At 43.6% G+C, this 18,457-nt stretch overlaps 1 protein-coding gene across 1 annotated transcript; it reads left to right on the top strand.

The window, feature by feature from the left end:
- Positions 1-327: 327 nt before the first annotated feature.
- Positions 328-17,950, top strand: LOC147729813 (C-C motif chemokine 4-like). Its single transcript, XM_086954714.1, has 3 exons — positions 328-451; positions 938-1,052; positions 17,488-17,950. Exons 1-3 carry the CDS (start codon positions 379-381, stop codon positions 17,573-17,575), a joined length of 276 nt encoding a protein of 91 aa, XP_086810840.1. The 5' UTR covers positions 328-378; the 3' UTR covers positions 17,576-17,950.
- Positions 17,951-18,457: the final 507 nt, after the last annotated feature.

Consider the following 18,457-nt stretch of genomic DNA (forward strand, 5'->3'; position numbering starts at 1 on the left):
GAGAAAGAGAAACTCCCTGCAATAAGTGTCTGTTGTCATCACTTCCTGTTCTTCTTGGTTCCTCCTTTGCAGACTGAGCCCGCCAGGGTTTGGAGCGCGAGCTCTTCTCACCTCCCCTCAGATTTCCTGCATTACTCAAGCTGCCAGATTTAGCTCTCTCCATTCTGCAGAGTTTCTATCTTTACGCCATTTGTGCATTTCCACTGTCAAAACCTCCATCTAACAATATTGTAATCACTCCTGCCCCCAATCCCACCCTCAAGAACCTCCAGTATTCTGCTCATATATACAGGTGGGGACGAGCAGAGAGACCAGTCAGCCGCAGCTCACACATAGAACACGTTCTGCTCAGAGCTCAGTCCCAGACCAAAAGCTGCCATGAAGCTCTCCCTGGCTGCTGCCTCTGTTCTCCTCCTGGCTGCCTTCTGCTCTGAGCTCCTGGCTGCCCCTGGTGAGTGCTGGTGCTTTCACTCTGTACTGTAAGTTGCATGTGCTGAAAGTCTGGGTCATAAAGTGCTATCCACGCTCAAACTTTAGGCTCTTGGGCCTCCTATCAAGAGATTTGATTGCTGTTTAATCTGCAGGAGCATCGAATGCAGGCAGAATTACAGAACACCCACAGTGGATATGAACACTTGGTCAGAACACACAGAATGCACTAGGATGTAGAGCAGATTGTGTGTGTATGCGTGTGCGCCCTTGTGTGTGCGCACAAATAAGATACTTGTATGAATTAGAATCGACATGGGGCGGGATGACGCAACAGGAGAGAGAGGTATTACTGCTATTTGGGGATTTTCACAAGTGTGGGACCACTACTTTCGGCCAGGGAGGAAGGGTGGTCACTGACATGGTGAGGGCATCGCTACTTATGCTCTAGATTAGCAATGGGTGGGTGTTCTCCAACTTTTACACCTCTGGTTTTCCTCTTCTACAGCCGGTGCAGATTCCCCAACCTCCTGCTGCTTCTCCTACGCCTCCCGGAAGATCCCACAGAGCCACGTCCAGGATTATTTCTTCACCAGCAGCCAGTGCTCCATGCCAGCAGTGATGTAAGTTGCCTAGCTTATTGGGTCACGTCTTTCCAGCTTTCCCCCATTTTGTGGTGCAAGCCACTGTACTAGAGTACTAGTTCTTTCAGTCTGATTCCACACTTACTAACTCTGAAGTGGTCATTGAAGCTCTCACCAAGTCTTCCCAGTCCTGCAAGATCAGGCCTAAATGATCTGAATTGTTGGTTTGAAACTGAAAGTCTTGATGCTGAGCAGGCTTAGTTCACATGCCCCCACCCCACAATATAGTTCAGTAACATTGACCCTCCACCCTTGTCTTTCCAGCGTTAATAGGAAAGCCCTAACAGAGAACACCATCTCTCCAGTTGGAAATGATGTAAATATTTACCAATATTGGAAGATAACTGAATGTTTGATGCACCAGCCTCCACACGCCTACCAGTTTCAAAATATAATTGTATGTGTGCCATTTCCATATTATATTTCAGTTTGTCAGGTTACAGGATAAGTTATCCTTCCCTGGAGCAAGTAGAATTATTTCTATGACTCTAACATATAGATGTATAGGTTAATGTTTAGGAGCTACTTTGTATATATCCCAGATTTGGTGCTGCTAGGAGCAACGCACCACAGCCATGTACTAGAACATGCCCCATTGAAGCTCTGCTAAAGCACTGTTATTTAAGGCATTGTTTGTCAATTGAAAGGGCATTGTTGGCTATCTGAATGATCTTGACTTCAAGACATCTTTCCAATCATTGAAGAGGAAGCAATGGTACCTTGATAGCCACAATGAAGAACCGCCAATATAAGAATTTCCAAACCCAGAACCTTAAAAAATGAATGCACTGCGAATAAATGGAGCAAGCACATACGAACAGGTTCCTCGACTCTCTATAGTCTCAACATCACATCTTTGCTGGTAGTTTACCCGTCATGGCACAATGCTCCGAGCGCACCCCAGGGATTCACAAACTACAGACCTGCTCAGCCTGGGCAGTGTCCTGAGGAATTCTTTCTGGGTGAATAAAAAAAAAACACTCTTCTGGTGCCACTAGTGACCACCAGGCAGCAGGATAGCATAGCCTCCTTCAGCATCACAAAAGACATTCAAGACTCTGAGCCTTAAAATGTGCCCACTATTCACATTTCAGGCCTCCTGCTTTCCCATTTCATGGTTATGTGTCTGCCTCAGCCACTTGTATCCTTACAAGGACTCAGATGCTTGTACCATGGAAGAAGTGAAGGGAGCTGCAAAGAGCATGGGCCTCATTTATGAGAAATGACGCATCGCTGCGTGAAAGCAGCGATGCGTCACTTCTCAGTGCGCACTCCTTGCGACATTCCTGATGCATCATATTTAATGTATGATGCATCATGCCGCAAGGAGTAACAGATACGTCAGTATTTCTGACGTATCTGTAAGTGTAAAAGTGACGCACAGCCTCATAAATGAGGCCCCATATATTTAGGAAGTACTTGGTCAGTGCCACCTTGGAAGAAGCCTGTGGACTTGTACAGCACAGCACAGTGAATTCTAAAGATAATACAGGGGTTAACATGCTAGTTCTGGAGTTCCAATAGGACAACAATATTGTTTCAATATCGTAGTAGAGTGATACTAAGGATAAAGTGATAGTCTCTGTTGTCATAGTGAGGTGATATTGAGGATAGAGGGATCATTTTTGTTTAACATCTGTTTATTAAGCACAGACAAAAGGAACATACAAGTCACAGCGTGGGAAAACAATGGCGATATGGCATCATAGGCTAGCTTACATAACATAGTATCGAGAGGGATTATTTTTGATGTCATGGTGATAGAGCGCGCAGTTCACCCAGGTCACCGAGTTCACCAATTACTTACACGCACTGGGCCCTGGCGTGCAAAAATGTAATACACCATTGACATTTGGGGTGAACTGGGTGATGGTTTCTGTTGCACGCTTCTATAAGCAATTAAGGTTTGGTTTTACACCTCTGCTTACTATGTACCTGACTTACCCCAGGCACAAATTCATATGACAGATCTGGAGCTATTAGGGAAAATAGTAGACAGGGAACCTAGGAAAAATACTCTTTATACTTCAGAACATACTTATCCACATTTTCTTGTAAAATGACCACAGACACCTGATGAAGTTAAAAGTTTTATATAGGAATTCAAAGAGAATATGCCAAGGCAATAAGCGATATGCAGAATAACACGTCGAACATCAAAATCAAAAACACCAGGTAACTAAGGGTTAAAATCAGGACCATTTGAGTATACGGGAAGACTAAAGGTAGGAATTTTTAGAACAAGACTAGTCACTGCAACTTAATACTAGGACATAGGATATGCGTGGGACCTAAAACATGTACTTAACCTAAAGTCTTTAAACTATTCTTGCTACGTTCACCGCAATCGTACTAAAGGAAAAGGAAAAATTGGAACACGCTAATATTTTGACAGTTCAGCAAAGTTCTAAAGGAAGGGAGAGATGTGGAACAAGTCTAATAAGCAACACATATATAGTTTGGCATTTCAAGAACGAATATCAAAATCAAGATTATTCCCTTTAAGAAGAAGGAAACGGTCATGAGTTAAGTGAGAAAAAACTATGAGAAAACGCAAACCCACCCCTTATATTTACCTAGATAGGAGTGAAGACTAACCCTGGCCACGGGTCAGTTCGGAAAGACGGGGACAGGACCCTCAAGGAATTGGAATACCAGAATGCGAACAGGTACAGCCCACGGACAGTTCAGGACAGGATACCCCTCAGGTTTTGGGTCAAGACTGGGCCTCCCAGGGTACGACCAACACCTACAGCTTCGGACAGCAACGCCTGCGTTACCCCCTCCTGCAAGTAATCCGCCAGTAACCCCGATTTGGGTTTTCGAATTTCCCCAGCAAAGTGCTTCGCCAGCACTTAGGATTATTTCCACCCCTTAGGAGTTTGTGGAAAGTATGGACAGAGTGCTCCGCAGCACTCTCAGATTGAGCACCTATAGAGTTCGTAGGGTCAGTGACAGGTCTGCTACTCGGACAAGTCGGACAATTTTCCTAAGCTAAACTAGGGCAGTTATACTGTTTTGGGGTACCTCAGACCACCCACTAATGTTGCAAGTGACAGTTTCCCACATTACGATTGGTCAGGAGAGGTGGTGCGGTCATTACCACCTCCTAGAATTCGACTTTCTCACCCTAAATATTATAATTTTCCTACCCGCCCCTTGGGTTTCACGTTCCCATGCATAGGCATACAAAATACAATACAAGAATATGAAGTGTAGCAACAATGTAAATCAATCTCACTGTAAGTTCTAGTCTCTTGCGAGGAGTTCTCAGGCGCATCAGGCTTCAGGAGCCAGCTGGCTTGTTTCAGCTTCTGCGCGGTAGAATTTCTCCCCGGTCACATGGTGTTGCCCAGCAGAGCTTCAAGTATGGCTCCGCTCCCGATTTTCCCAGCCCCAGAGACGCGGTACATGAAAAGTAAGCGAAAACAAATTAAAATCACATATAAAATGATCACACTGTATACCATGATAAATTCTAAACATCCCTTATTTTATAATAGCTATAGGGTTACGTTTTAGTGCGAAAGGACAGATAGGCTGAAGCAGCTGTGGCAAGCGTAGAGCGTGGTAAAAGGACAAGCGGCCATGTTTGCAACAGTGCGCATGTGCAATAGATTCCCTCCAGAATGCGAGTGCGTCACATCACATGGGTATGACCGACGCATGCGCAGACTGAATTTCAGCGAAGCAGCCGATTCTTTAGTGCAAGCTTCGTTAGTATGGAAAAGACATACGAGCAAGCATCCTGGGGACACCCGTGTGTTTGGGAAAGCGTATAATAAATGACGAACAACTGGGTTAATAGGATTATACATTAGGCGAGGTTCTTGTATGAGAGCAAGGCGCTTTACGTGCGAATCCTTGCTCCATCAATCCCCTCTTTGATGATATTTACTATCATCACTACATGAAGGAAACAGATGCCAACTTTTTCATTCATCCACATCACTCATTTGGATTTCAACAAACTTATTGTTGAGTTTTCTTTCAGCTTCTCTATGAGAGTGGTGATTTTTCACCTTTTTGTAGACTTCATTTCTTAATTCTTCTAATTCTAGTTCATCAATATTTCTCTTCACCCCCCTCTTATTTTCTTGAGACTTCTTTTTGCATTTCTGGCATTTGCAGCAGATGAAGATAATCAATACAACCACACCTATCACAACTATTGGCATCAGTATTTTCCACAAAATATTTCTACCTAGGTTAGAAAACCAACTACCTATAGAGGAGAGACCTCCAGTCAGTCTCGTCCAGGCACTGTCAACCTCCAATGGTTTGAGTTCTTTTTCCAAATTAGTTATGTTCTTCACATATTGTTTTAATTCGATACTTTTATCAGGAATGTAAGTGCAACAATGTTGCGCTTTCAGCATTCTACAGACTCCGCCCTCTTTTGCTAATAGGGTGTCAAGAGCAAGGCGGTTTTGCAAAACCATTGATCTGATTGCAACCATTTCAGTATTGACCATCAGGAATCCAGCAGCAGTGTCCGTTGATAGCCGGTCCACTACTGTAGACAATTTGCAGATTCTATGAGTGTTCAGAACTACCCCCATTCCAGGTATCAGTGCACTAAAAATATCACCTATAATTTCACCTACACTTTCACGTTTACTACGCACTAAGCCATTAGTTTCTTCATCGCTTCCAGCAGCATTATTCACATGGTATATTTTCGGGAAAACAATGCCAAAGTAGCAGCTTCCATACCAGTGGCCCGGCAATTTGAAATAAGCCTTGTTCCCACATATATAATATATTCCGGGAAACACAGGTTCTGATCCATTTTTGAAACCCCAACCTCCAATTACCTTGTAATTATGTTCACACTCGCTGGAACCGATGAATACATTGTTATAGTACTCTGTCTTTTCCCTATGGATACAAAGTTTCCCCTTTCGTTCAAAATCCAACAACAAGGCAGGATTAGCTTCGCCTTGCGAGGTGTTATCCATGTGCTCAGCCCACTTAGGGACTCTATCCTTTTTGTCATTTGCCTTCTTCTGAAACTTTTCTCTCCTTCTGTCTGCCATCTTAATGAACATCTTTTCCTGCTCTTGCAGAGAACAGGTCAGATTAGCTTGTCTTGCTTCATCTAAATCTATGTTGCCTATAGTCAGAAAATATTCTCCCATATAACGGGTCACGTCACTTTTAGTATGTACAAGGTTCAGGTGTCCTCTAATAGGAAGCTCAGAAAATACTACGTCAGCATTTGAATAATAGTACTGTAAAGTGCTCCTATAAAACAAGCTAGCTAATATACTACAGGAAATTCCATAAGTTAAAGGTAGATGGTGATATGTCACGCCTTCAGCCACTGAGGTTGGTAGCTTCATGCAGACATAACAGTCCTCTATTTCCATAGCTTCTACGTAATGCACTAACAAGTTAGCAAAAACATTTAAATGTGTCCTGTTTCTCATTTTGTGAAAGTGTAGTCCATCCTCATCTGATGCTTCTAAATTAGGTCGTGTGTGTGTCAGTCTTACTTGTTTGTCGCGTCTTTCTAAGCTTCGTGGTGTTTCTGCGGTCTGTACAGCCCCTACGTCTACTGCTTCTGGTTCAGTAGGGGACAAGTTAGGATTTTTACTTATCATAAAAGGTAGAAAAACTGTTAGTCCTATCCACATTACTATTAGCATTGCTATACTACACAAGCATATTTTACAGCAAGTTTTAAGACACCCACATCGGGACCTTCCAGAGACATTCGGATCAGACATGTTTAGCTTACAGGTGGCTTTTGCTACCCCTCTTCGTTTCTTTGTACCAGTGGCTCACTTCGGGGCTTTCTCAAGGAGGGTCTTCGTCAGAACTCCGACCAGCGATGGACTCTTCGTCACTGTTGCCACTATGGTGGGGCTCGTCAATTTCTTCCAACACAAAGTAAGTCCATTCAGGGCTCCGATACAGTCGGTTCTGTTTCTTTACTCTGTCGCTCTTTCTTAGCGACTTGCCTTGGGCTGCCTTTCTTTCACTTTCAGCCCTTTTTCGGTCTTTCAGTTTTTCTTCGACTGTCTTTAGTCTGAGCCTCAGTCTTTTGACGTATCGGGGTGCACTTCTGCCTCCGTGCCTCCCAGTAGTTGAGGAAACTTGGCCTTCTTCGTGCACTCTCTTTACTTTTTGTTGTGGCACTCCTGTTTCCCTACCTGTCTGACTGGTTCCAGGTCTTTCATCTATTTCTTCTGCCTGGTCCCTAGTCTGACCCTGCTCAGATTCAAATCGTACTTGCTTTTTCTTTCTGGTTGCTTTTATTTCGGTTGTCTGAGCACGTTGATCTATTTCTATCTGTTCCTGTTCATGCTCTTCGATCTCTTCGTTTTCTTCTGCATGAACGTCAGCTCTAATTACTATCTGTCCCTCTCCAGTCTCCGGAGTTTCAGGAGGAGTTTCGATGTCTTGATCTGACCCTACTTGGCCTACTTCCTGATCAGGTGTGATGTGGTTCTTGTTGACCTGATCTTCCTCTTCTATTTCTAGCTCACCTGGACTATCCCACTCACTGTCTAAGTAGGAATATTTCCTGGTTCGTATTGGATCATGAACCTGGTCGTCGGCGGGGAACCATTCAATGTCTCGACTTGTGCTCGGCAGTTCGATGTCAGCTAGCTCCGGACTCTCCTCCTCGGGAGCCTCTTCAGCTGCGCTGCCTTCAGCTCCAGTCGCGTTTTCTCCAGTCACCCGCTTTGTGTGGCTGTCGTGGATCCACTTCGGTACACCAGCACACTTTACAGCAGTTGTAGTGACGAGGATCACTTGTCGTAGCTTTCCCCACCTTGGTTTCAGGCAACTGCTCCGGGTGTGTTTCTTTAACGCCACCCAATCTCCTGGTTGCAGTTTATGTGCTGGAGTCTTTGGCCACTCGTCAGCTGTCTCTCCAATCTGCTGAGAGAGAGAACGCACTTGGTCACCCAGCTGCTTGCAGTATTCTAGCACCATATCATCAGAAATGCTTAGCAGTTTGTGTCCGGGTACCCATGCCTGTCGCATCACTCTTCCCATTAACACTTCATGGGGACTTAGGCCAGTTTTTCTGTTCGGGATACTTCTCAAACTCATCAGCACAAGGGGCAAAGCCTCTATCCAGTTCATTTTTGTGGAATCACACATCTTTGCCAATCTGGATTTCAGGGTGCCATTTATTTGCTCCACTACCCCAGAAGCCTCTGGACGGTAGGCACAATGCAGTCTTTGCTTCATTTTGAATGCTTTACAGAGTTCTTCTAGGACATCGTTGGCAAAATGCCCACCTTGGTCCGTTTCGATTATCTCGGGAATTCCGTACCTAGGTATCAACTCCCTGAGCAATAATTTGGCGGTAGTTAGGGCATCATTTTTCTTTGCGGGATATGCTTCCACCCACCGGGAGAATAGGCAAACTATGACTAAGATGTATCTATACCCTTGACACCTAGGCATTGTTATAAAGTCTGCCTGCATTCTGACAAAGGGACCTACTGCCTTTCCAACAGTACTCTGTTCTACCACAGTCCTTTTTCCTGCATTGAACTGCTGACACACTAGGCACCTCTGGCAAAGCCTTTCCGCCTGGTTCCTGAATTTTGTATTACAGAACACCTTGTCAAACACTCGACACATTGCGTCTCTTCCCATATGTGTTGGTTCATGTATCATTCTGATCATGGGGTCGATCAAGCTATCAGGCAGTACAGGCACCCCAGTCGAGTTTACCACCACACCATCATCTCTCAATTTGCATCCATCTGCTGCCCACCTGCCTTTTTCTTGCCTGTCGGTTGCCTGTTGCAAATCCTTTAATTCTTTCCACGTTGACACATTCTCAAACAACATAAGTTGGCAGCTGGTTCCACCCCACAACGCAATTTGGAGGGACATTTGGTATCGGGCACAAAACTGTGCAATTTGGTCAGCGTACCTATTACCGGCGGTCACATCATCATTCCCAGATTTGTGAGCCGCACACTTGACCACAGCCAATTCTTTGGGCAATTGGATAGCTTCCAGTAAGTTATGCACCACCTTTCCATTTCTGATAGGGGTGCCTGAGGAAGTCATGAATTCTCTTTGCAGCCATAATTGGCCGAAGTCATGAACAACCCCGAAACAATACTGGCTGTCGGTGTAAACAGTTATTCTCTTGTTCTTACCCCTCTTACATGCTCTGGTTAACGCGATGAGCTCTGCCACTTGTGCAGATTTCACCTCGCTCAGGTAAGATGCTTCTATGGTTTCCGTCAATGTGACCACAGCATAGGCAGCACACAGACTCCCACTCTCATGTCTCAAACATGAGCCGTCCACGAACATTGTCTTATCCCCATCAAGTAATGCTATTTCACGGATGTCCGGACGGGGCTTTGTACTGAATTCAGTTAAATCGATGCAATTATGTTCCCCTCCCTCTTCAATTTCTACATCCAGAGGGACAGGTAACAGTGTCGCAGGGTTTAGGACATTGCACCGGGAAATGGTTACATTTTCAGCGCCAATCAAAATTCTCTCATACTTAGTCAGCCGACTAGGTGTGAGGTACTGGGTCTTAGTTCTAGTCAGTAGGATTACAACAGAATGAGGAACATATACAGTGACGTGATGTCCCATGACAATGTTCTCACTCTGTTCCAGACTGACTCAAGTAGCAGCAACTGCTTTCAGGCATCCAGGTAATCCAGCAGCCACCGGATCTAGGGTGGCTGAAAAATAGGCCACCGGTCGTCTAACTAATCCGTGCTCCTGGGTCAGGACTGAAAGAGCACAATTCTCTCTCGTGTCACAGAATAGCTCAAAGGGCTTAGAGTAATCAGGCATACCCAATGCAGGAGCGGTACATAGACAGTTTCTCAAAGTTACCCAAGCGTTCATGCTTTCACTGTCCCAACTGACGGGGTCTTCTACTCCTTTCTTTGTCATTTTTATCAGAGGTCTAGCTAGAGCCGCAAATCCTACAATCCATTGTCTGCAGTAACCCACAACTCCTAAGAACATTCTCACCTCTTTCTGAGTTCTGGGCAGTTCCATTGCTTTAATTATTTTGATTCTTTCTGTAGTAACTTTCCTGATTCCTTTTTCCATCTGGTGCCCCAGATACTTCACTGAGTTTTTACAAAATTGTAACTTGTCAGGTGACACTTTATGTCCTCCTTTTCCTAAGTGATTCAGCAAGGCAATTGTGTCAGTGACACAGTCCGTCTGGGTTTTAGATGCCACTAACAGGTCATCTATGTACTGCACCAGAACAGACTCTCTTGGCAGCACTAGGGTTTCAAGGCACTTTTTTAGTATCTGATTGAAAATCGATGGACTTTCGGTGTACCCCTGGGGGACACGATTCCAGACATAGATATGACTGTCAAATTCAAAACTGAAAAGGAACTTGCTTTCTGGATGCAATGGGATGGAAAAGAATGCATGGCACAGGTCGATGACAGTGAACCATTCTGCATTCCAGGGAATCTGATATAGTATCACTGCAGGGTTAGGCACCACCGGACAGCAAGGCACAACAATCTGGTTTACCTTGCGTAAATCTTGCACCACCCGGTATTTTCCACTAGGCTTTTTGATCCCAATGATAGGCGAATTACAGGGACTGCTCATCACTTCCTCTATTATTTCTGCTTCGAGCAGCCTGGTAATCTCAGTCGCTACTCCTGCTTTTACTTCTGCACTCATTTTGTACTGTCTCTTTTTCGGGTATACAGCATTCGTTTTTATTGTTATTTTAACTGGGTCCACATTTGCCATTAAGCCTACATCTTTTCCTGTGAAGTCCCACACTTCTGTTACTACTCTTAACTGGAGTTCTTCAGGTAAATCCTCAACTGTTAAAGGTTTGATATCAGAATCTTGTCTGACCAACATCAGTTTGTACAGACCATCTTCATCGGGGGTCTGAATTTCGACGCCCTTTGGTGTGCAATAGATGGTACAATGCATCTTGCACAACAAATCACGTCCTAACAGGTTCACGGGACTGGAATCACAGACTACAAATCTGTGCATTTCCTTGAAATTTCCTATAGAAATTTCCATTGGTTCTGTTACTGGAGTACTTATTATTTGATTGGAGACGCCCACTACCTGGATTGCTTCTCCCGAGAGGGGTAGGTTAGGAACATCCACCGTTCTTACAGTAGATCTGGTAGCACCAGTGTCCAACAGAAAGGTGACGTCTTTTCCCTCAACCTTTCCTTCAATGTATGGTCCAGTCTGGTCTACCGGTAAGGAGGCGCCAAGCACGCACTCCTCGTCCTCCCCTCTCAGGCCCCGTCAATCTTGATTTTCATAGAGGAAGGTGTCATTTAACAAGTACTGTGGAATGACTGCATCTCTTTCATTCTCGACTTCCCATACTTCCGCCCTCTCATTCTGCTGACCCTGATTCTTAAAATTTTGTCTAGGAGCGCGAGGTACTGGAGGTAATTTTACCTGTTGCTGGTTCTTTCTTGTCCCCTCTTTCTGCACCTGTGGAGTTAAACCATTTACAGGGGCATTACCGGCCTGCAGGTGTGGACACTCGTCTCTCCAATGCCCTATCTGTCCGCACCCGTGGCACGGAAACTTCTTCATAGCCTCTTCTCGACTCATTTTAGTTCGGGGCTTCCCTCCTACCCCAACAGTGGCACTCTGAGCATTATTATTAGTATTTAATTTGCTTAACTGTTTTTCCTGCTGTTCAGCTAATTTCACCTGTGCCCACATTACCTTTTCTTTGAGAGCCTTCTTTTTATTTTCGATTTCATCTTCGCAGTATTTTGCATACTTTAGAACATCATCTATGGGTTTTCCCTGCCAACTGATTTTATTATCTCGAATCCATTGTGATATTTCAGGTCTTAATCCTAACACAAATCTGTAACTGAAATGGGTCATGTCTTTCATGTCTACATTATCGATTCCACTGTAAGTCTTAAATACTTGCAGTAATCTTTCATAAAAGGAATGTACAGTTTCATCACGTTCTTGGGTGGTTCTATCTATTCTGGTCCAATCTGTCTCTTTTGCGGGCACCTTTTTCTTAAGGTACTGTATGACCTGGTCATATTTCCTCATTACCTCAGGTGAGGGAGCTCCGGTTTTCTCATCTCTGGGGTATTCATCATTAGGCCAATCAATTTCTATTTTACATTCGGTCCATAGATCTACAGGGACTACAATGTCGAAAAACCCATCCAGATCTTTCAAGAGGCATTTCTGAACTTTTATGAAGCGTTCTACCTGCCTGTACCAATCAACTGGTTTCTCCCGTAATTTCGGGAAGTCATTAGTAAATGACACAATATCCTGTCGGGACCAAGGGACATGTACATATTTTCCTCCTGGGACCTCTCTCATGGGGCACAATTTTTCTGTCGGCTTTACTTCTTTCAACACGAATTCTGAAGCCTGAGACTTAGCCCTGCTGTCTTCCTTTTTCTTTGCCCACCGGGTTCTCCACTTTCCTACATCCCCCCATTTCTGTAAGAGTTTCAATAATTCTTTTATTTGGATCTGTTTTCCCATTATATTTAAGCTTTCCAAGTCTTTGTCAGAAAATCTACCCTGTAGGGTTTCTGAAGAATTTTGGAACGACTGATATCTATCCCCATTTCTGTGGCAGTGTCCAATAACCTTTCATGGAGCAACCTAGCGTTTCGGGTAAGGTTTTTACTGATGAACAGTAACTCTTCTTCACTGAAAGAGTTCAGGCGTTCCACTCCCACATTTCCAGCCATCATTTCTTCTATTTCTATTCTTAATTTATATATTTCTAATGCTTTGGGTTGGGGAGTGGTCTCTTTCTCCAGTTCTTTGGTCCATCTGTCTAATTCTTCTGGGGATACCACTGTGGCACTCCTAATTCCCGACGTGCTCCCAATCAGAACTTCTTTTGCCTTATTCTGACTTCTGGATCCCGACATGCTAGTTCTGTTTTCCCTGATGGGCATATCCATCAGAACCACGGATTCACATTCACTTTCTTGATCATCATCTATGAGCATTTCTTTTCTCTGGAGTGGAATGCTAGGAGTTGGCATAATTGGGGTGATAATAGGAGGACGAGGACTAGCCAGGTCATCCCTATACAGTGGAATAGCTGGACCAATAGTTACTGGAATAGTCAGGGAATCAGGATGGGGATGTATCTGGGCAATGGTTCGAACTGAATCATCTCGCTGTCTAGCCAGGGCTTCTTTCTCCTTCTCTCGTAAAGCCTTTTCTGCAGAGTTGTCATGCAATACCTGAGGTACCAAGGGAGGATAAATACTTGGAGCAGTCGGAGTAACCAACCGAGGTGGATCTTCTCCGAACGGCTGATAATTTGGGACCGTAGATTTTGGTCTGCAAAACCCATCCCCATTGCTGGTTTTACTGTCTGTACCCGTTCCATCTGTATCACTATCCCTCCGACATCTGGGATATTTCAAAAATGGGTTTGGAGATTGCACAGGTTCTGATTCAGCAACATAGGGAGGTGGATTTTTCATTAACAAATCTTCTAAGTGCTCATCTTCTGAGTCCCCTACAGGCATTAAATGATGGGTCTTTTCTTTACTTTTTCCTTTCCTCTCTTCTAACACCCCCATCATTGGAAACAATCCTTCTGTCATCATGTTTTGCCTCCACTGCTTCATTTTCTGCTCTTTGGTTTGCGCTTGAACCCTCGGATACCATTTACTTATTCCCTTGTCCATCCGGGGCCTATCTCTCTCCAGAGCCTCAATCTCCCATTCTTCCAGGGCTTCATACTGGGTCAACCTAGGTCTAGGGTGTAATTCATTCATGCGGGTCCTTAGGTTAAACAGGATCCGACCATTAAATGTACCTTCAACAGGGAATGCTAGGACTCCGTCATCTGCAGTATACTTTGCCCAGTTTTCTAGCCATACACAGGTATGGTACCCTTTATCAAACATCATGAAGGAGGCAGGAGTATTTGGCGGGGGAATGAGCACACCTTCCCTCGTTCTAATGGGTTTATCAGTTTTGAAAAAATTCTTTATTTTATCAGTAAATGACATTTTCCTTTTTATTCCATACATCATGTGTGGTCTACCTCGTAAAATCTGATCCTTATGAAATCCTAGATACTTTGGATTTGGTATAAAATCTGGATACCACATATAATTTTCCAGACTCTCTTCTAACTCGGCCTGATTAATTTTGTTTACCTTTATGCTTCCAATGCTAGCGCGACTTTTATTTCGTAGTACCCAATCAACTTAGAGAATACAAAATCCTTAACCAATGGGTGCGCGGCCTTTTCGCAAGACAGAGTCTCACGCTTCGGCACTCACCCCTCCTTCACAAATTCGGCTTCACTACACACCCGCTGTTTCGACCAATACCAGCGCGGCACGGAGTGACGTCAGAGCAGTCTTCCGACTGACTCCCTCCTTCACAAGGTAACGGAAACTTTTTACTCTCTCTAAAGTGCGAATGCAAATCTTAGTCAACAACACGCAACGTTTGCCACTATGTCTGAGTGTTCTAAAGAGATAAAAGAATTTTCTTTCGCTGCTAGTAAACCACTTCTGTCTACTTTTCATTCACTCCGGATAGACTTCTTTGCCTAACCTTTTACATACGTAAAATAGAACCTGTTATTCCCCTGACTTATCCACTTCTTCCTGGGATATATACTAAGTCAGGGTTTCACCAGTGGACTAATTTACTTACCATTCAAGCCTCGGAGACCCTACTACTTCTTCCGTATGCGACCCTTACTAGGTGATATCGCAATGAAAGTTTTATAAAGGACTCGTAGCTATCATTTACTCAGATGCAACCAAAGGTCCTAATTAGTGCTTCCAGTTATTCCTAACCCTGCACTAATGACTCAAACCAGTGACTTCAACAGCTAGCCGGATTCTGCTCACCGTTAGCTAAATACTTCCCCGGGGATTCGGACTACACTGAACATTTACAAACAATTTTTCGGTTAATATAACATTTATAGCAGCAATGCAAAAATCGTGTACATTTACATATAAATCCTTAAACATTTCAAAATATTTGAACCAATACAGTAGAAAATCAGCAGCACATTTTATGTTCACGGTTTGTTTATCAACTATCCTGTCTACCTAATCTAACTAGTCCAAACCATCCTCTGGTTACCAGAAAATTACTGATAGAGCGCGCAGTTCACCCAGGTCAACGAGTTCACCTATTACTTACACGCACTGGGCCCTGGCGTGCAAAAATTTAATACACCATTGACATTTGGGGTGAACTGGGTGATGGTTTCTGTTGCACGCTTCTATGAGCAATTAAGGTTTGGTTTTACACCTCTGCTTACCATGTACCTGACTTACCCCAGGCACAAATTCATATGACAGATCTGGAGCTATTAGGGAAAATAGTAGACAGGGAACCTAGGAAAAATACTCTTTATACTTCAGAACATACTTATCCACATTTTCTTGTAAAATGACCACAGACACCTGATGAAGTTAAAAGTTTTATATAGGAATTCAAAGAGAATATGCCAAGGCAATAAGCGATATGCAGAATAACACGTCGAACATCAAAATCAAAAACACCAGGTAACTAAGGGTTAAAATCAGGACCATTTGAGTATACGGGAAGACTAAAGGTAGGAATTTTTAGAACAAGACTAGTCACTGCAACTTAATACTAGGACATAGGATATGCGTGGGACCTAAAACATGTACTTAACCTAAAGTCTTTAAACTATTCTTGCTACGTTCACCGCAATCGTACTAAAGGAAAAGGAAAAATTGGAACACGCTAATATTTTGACAGTTCAGCAAAGTTCTAAAGGAAGGGAGAGATGTGGAACAAGTCTAATAAGCAAAACATATATAGTTTGGCATTTCAAGAACGAATATCAAAATCAAGATTATTCCCTTTAAGAAGAAGGAAACGGTCATGAGTTAAGTGAGAAAAAACTATGAGAAAACGCAAACCCACCCCTTATATTTACCTAGATAGGAGTGAAGACTAACCCTGGCCACGGGTCAGTTCGGAAAGACGGGGACAGGACCCTCAAGGAATTGGAATACCAGAATGCGAACAGGTACAGCCCACGGACAGTTCAGGACAGGATACCCCTCAGGTTTTGGGTCAAGACTGGGCCTCCCAGGGTACGACCAACACCTACAGCTTCGGACAGCAACGCCTGCGTTACCCCCTCCTGCAAGTAATCCGCCAGTAACCCCGATTTGGGTTTTCGAATTTCCCCAGCAAAGTGCTTCGCCAGCACTTAGGATTATTTCCACCCCTTAGGAGTTTGTGGAAAGTATGGACAGAGTGCTCCGCAGCACTCTCAGATTGAGCACCTATAGAGTTCGTAGGGTCAGTGACAGGTCTGCTACTCGGACAAGTCGGACAATTTTCCTAAGCTAAACTAGGGCAGTTATACTGTTTTGGGGTACCTCAGACCACCCACTAATGTTGCAAGTGACAGTTTCCCACATTACGATTGGTCAGGAGAGGTGGTGCGGTCATTACCACCTCCTAGAATTCGACTTTCTCACCCTAAATATTATAATTTTCCTACCCGCCCCTTGGGTTTCACGTTCCCATGCATAGGCATACAAAATACAATACAAGAATATGAAGTGTAGCAACAATGTAAATTCTAGTCTCTTGCGAGGAGTTCTCAGGCGCATCAGGCTTCAGGAGCCAGCTGGCTTGTTTCAGCTACTGCGCGGTAGAATTTTTCCCCGGTCACATGGTGTTGCCCAGCAGAGCTTCAAGTATGGCTCCGCTCCCGATTTTCCCAGCCCCAGAGACGCGGTACATGAAAAGTAAGCGAAAACAAATTAAAATCACATATAAAATGATCACACTGTATACCATGATAAATTCTAAACATCCCTTATTTTATAATAGCTATAGGGTTACGTTTTAGTGCGAAAGGACAGATAGGCTGAAGCAGCTGTGGCAAGCGTAGAGCGTGGTAAAAGGACAAGCGGCCATGTTTGCAACAGTGCGCATGTGCAATAGATTCCCTCCAGAATGCGAGTGCGTCACATCACATGGGTATGACCGACGCATGCGCAGACTGAATTTCAGCGAAGCAGCCGATTCTTTAGTGCAAGCTTCGTTAGTATGGAAATGACATACGAGCAAGCATCCTGGGGACACCCGTGTGTTTGGGAAAGCGTATAATAAATGACGAACAACTGGGTTAATAGGATTATACATTAGGCGAGGTTCTTGTATGAGAGCAAGGCGCTTTACGTGCGAATCCTTGCTCCATCAATGGTGAAGGAACAGTGAGAACACAGTGGCCTTTTTTGATGATGTGGGGGAGTAGTATTGGCCACACAGTCGTATTTTCTGGTGTCATAGTGCGTTGAGTTTATAACAAAAATATGTATTTTGTCTGATCTCACTGGTGTATCAAGTCAACTAACTGGTGGATTCTACTCTAGTGTTCCACGCCCCGCTAATTCCTCTCTTTCTCCCACAGATTCATCACTAGAAGAGGACGCGAGGTCTGTGAAAACCCAGAAAACCCCTGGGTTCAGGACTATGTCAATGATTTGGAACTGAAATGAGAGGCGGGAGGTGCCCCACTGTTCATGACCTGGCAGCAATTTAGAGTGATTCCTATGGAAACTTCAGAGATTGAGTGATGACTTCACTTCCGGCTGGATACACCAATCCATGTACTATGTCCATGGTCATCAAAATGTCCTTCATTGATAGGCATAATTTAAATATTTTATTTTAGGGCTGGCACAACATTTTTTGCTTTAAGTTATAACTATTTATTGACTGTCTGTCATCGATCCTAAATAAGCTCAAACTATGTGCTTCCTTCTATTGTTATGTAACGTGTGAATGATACTCAATAATTTTGTCATCATGGAAGCCAAAATATTTTAATTTTTTCTTATTTAACTGAGCGAAAATAAATTAATTTTACTTACACACTGATGTTTTCTTATTGGTTAATACAATAGTTATGGATTTACGAAATAGTATATTTAGTATTCAGCCAAATACACAATATTTGGTCAAGTATTTGGCCCAAGCTGAATAGTTTTCTTTAAAAAAAAAAATAAAGCTTAAATCCTCTTATTTTCACATATGCGCATGAAAAGAAACCATAGTAAACTACTAGAATAAAAGAGTACTTACATTTTTTGAATGAATGCTTTAATACTAATGCATTCTCATTATGAAACATCTCTTTCAGAAAATGTATTAATCTGGTGCATACAGAGGGTCTTTCCCTGACCCCCATGGACACAACTACTGACCCCCTCCCGCCCCCCCCCCTTTGCAGCATTATCATCTTTGCACTAACTTATGCTAAGGAGGGCTTCTTTGGCCCATTTTAGAAACAAGTCTTTTTTCACAGGTAGAAAAGCACTGAATGACTTTCTCATCATCAGTACTACTGACAAGTAAGAAAAAAAAATACTGGGGCAATT

Source organism: Lissotriton vulgaris, chromosome 2_1 (genome assembly GCF_964263255.1).
Source record: "Lissotriton vulgaris chromosome 2_1, aLisVul1.2, whole genome shotgun sequence".
In the NCBI taxonomy this organism is placed as follows: domain Eukaryota; kingdom Metazoa; phylum Chordata; class Amphibia; order Caudata; family Salamandridae; genus Lissotriton; species Lissotriton vulgaris.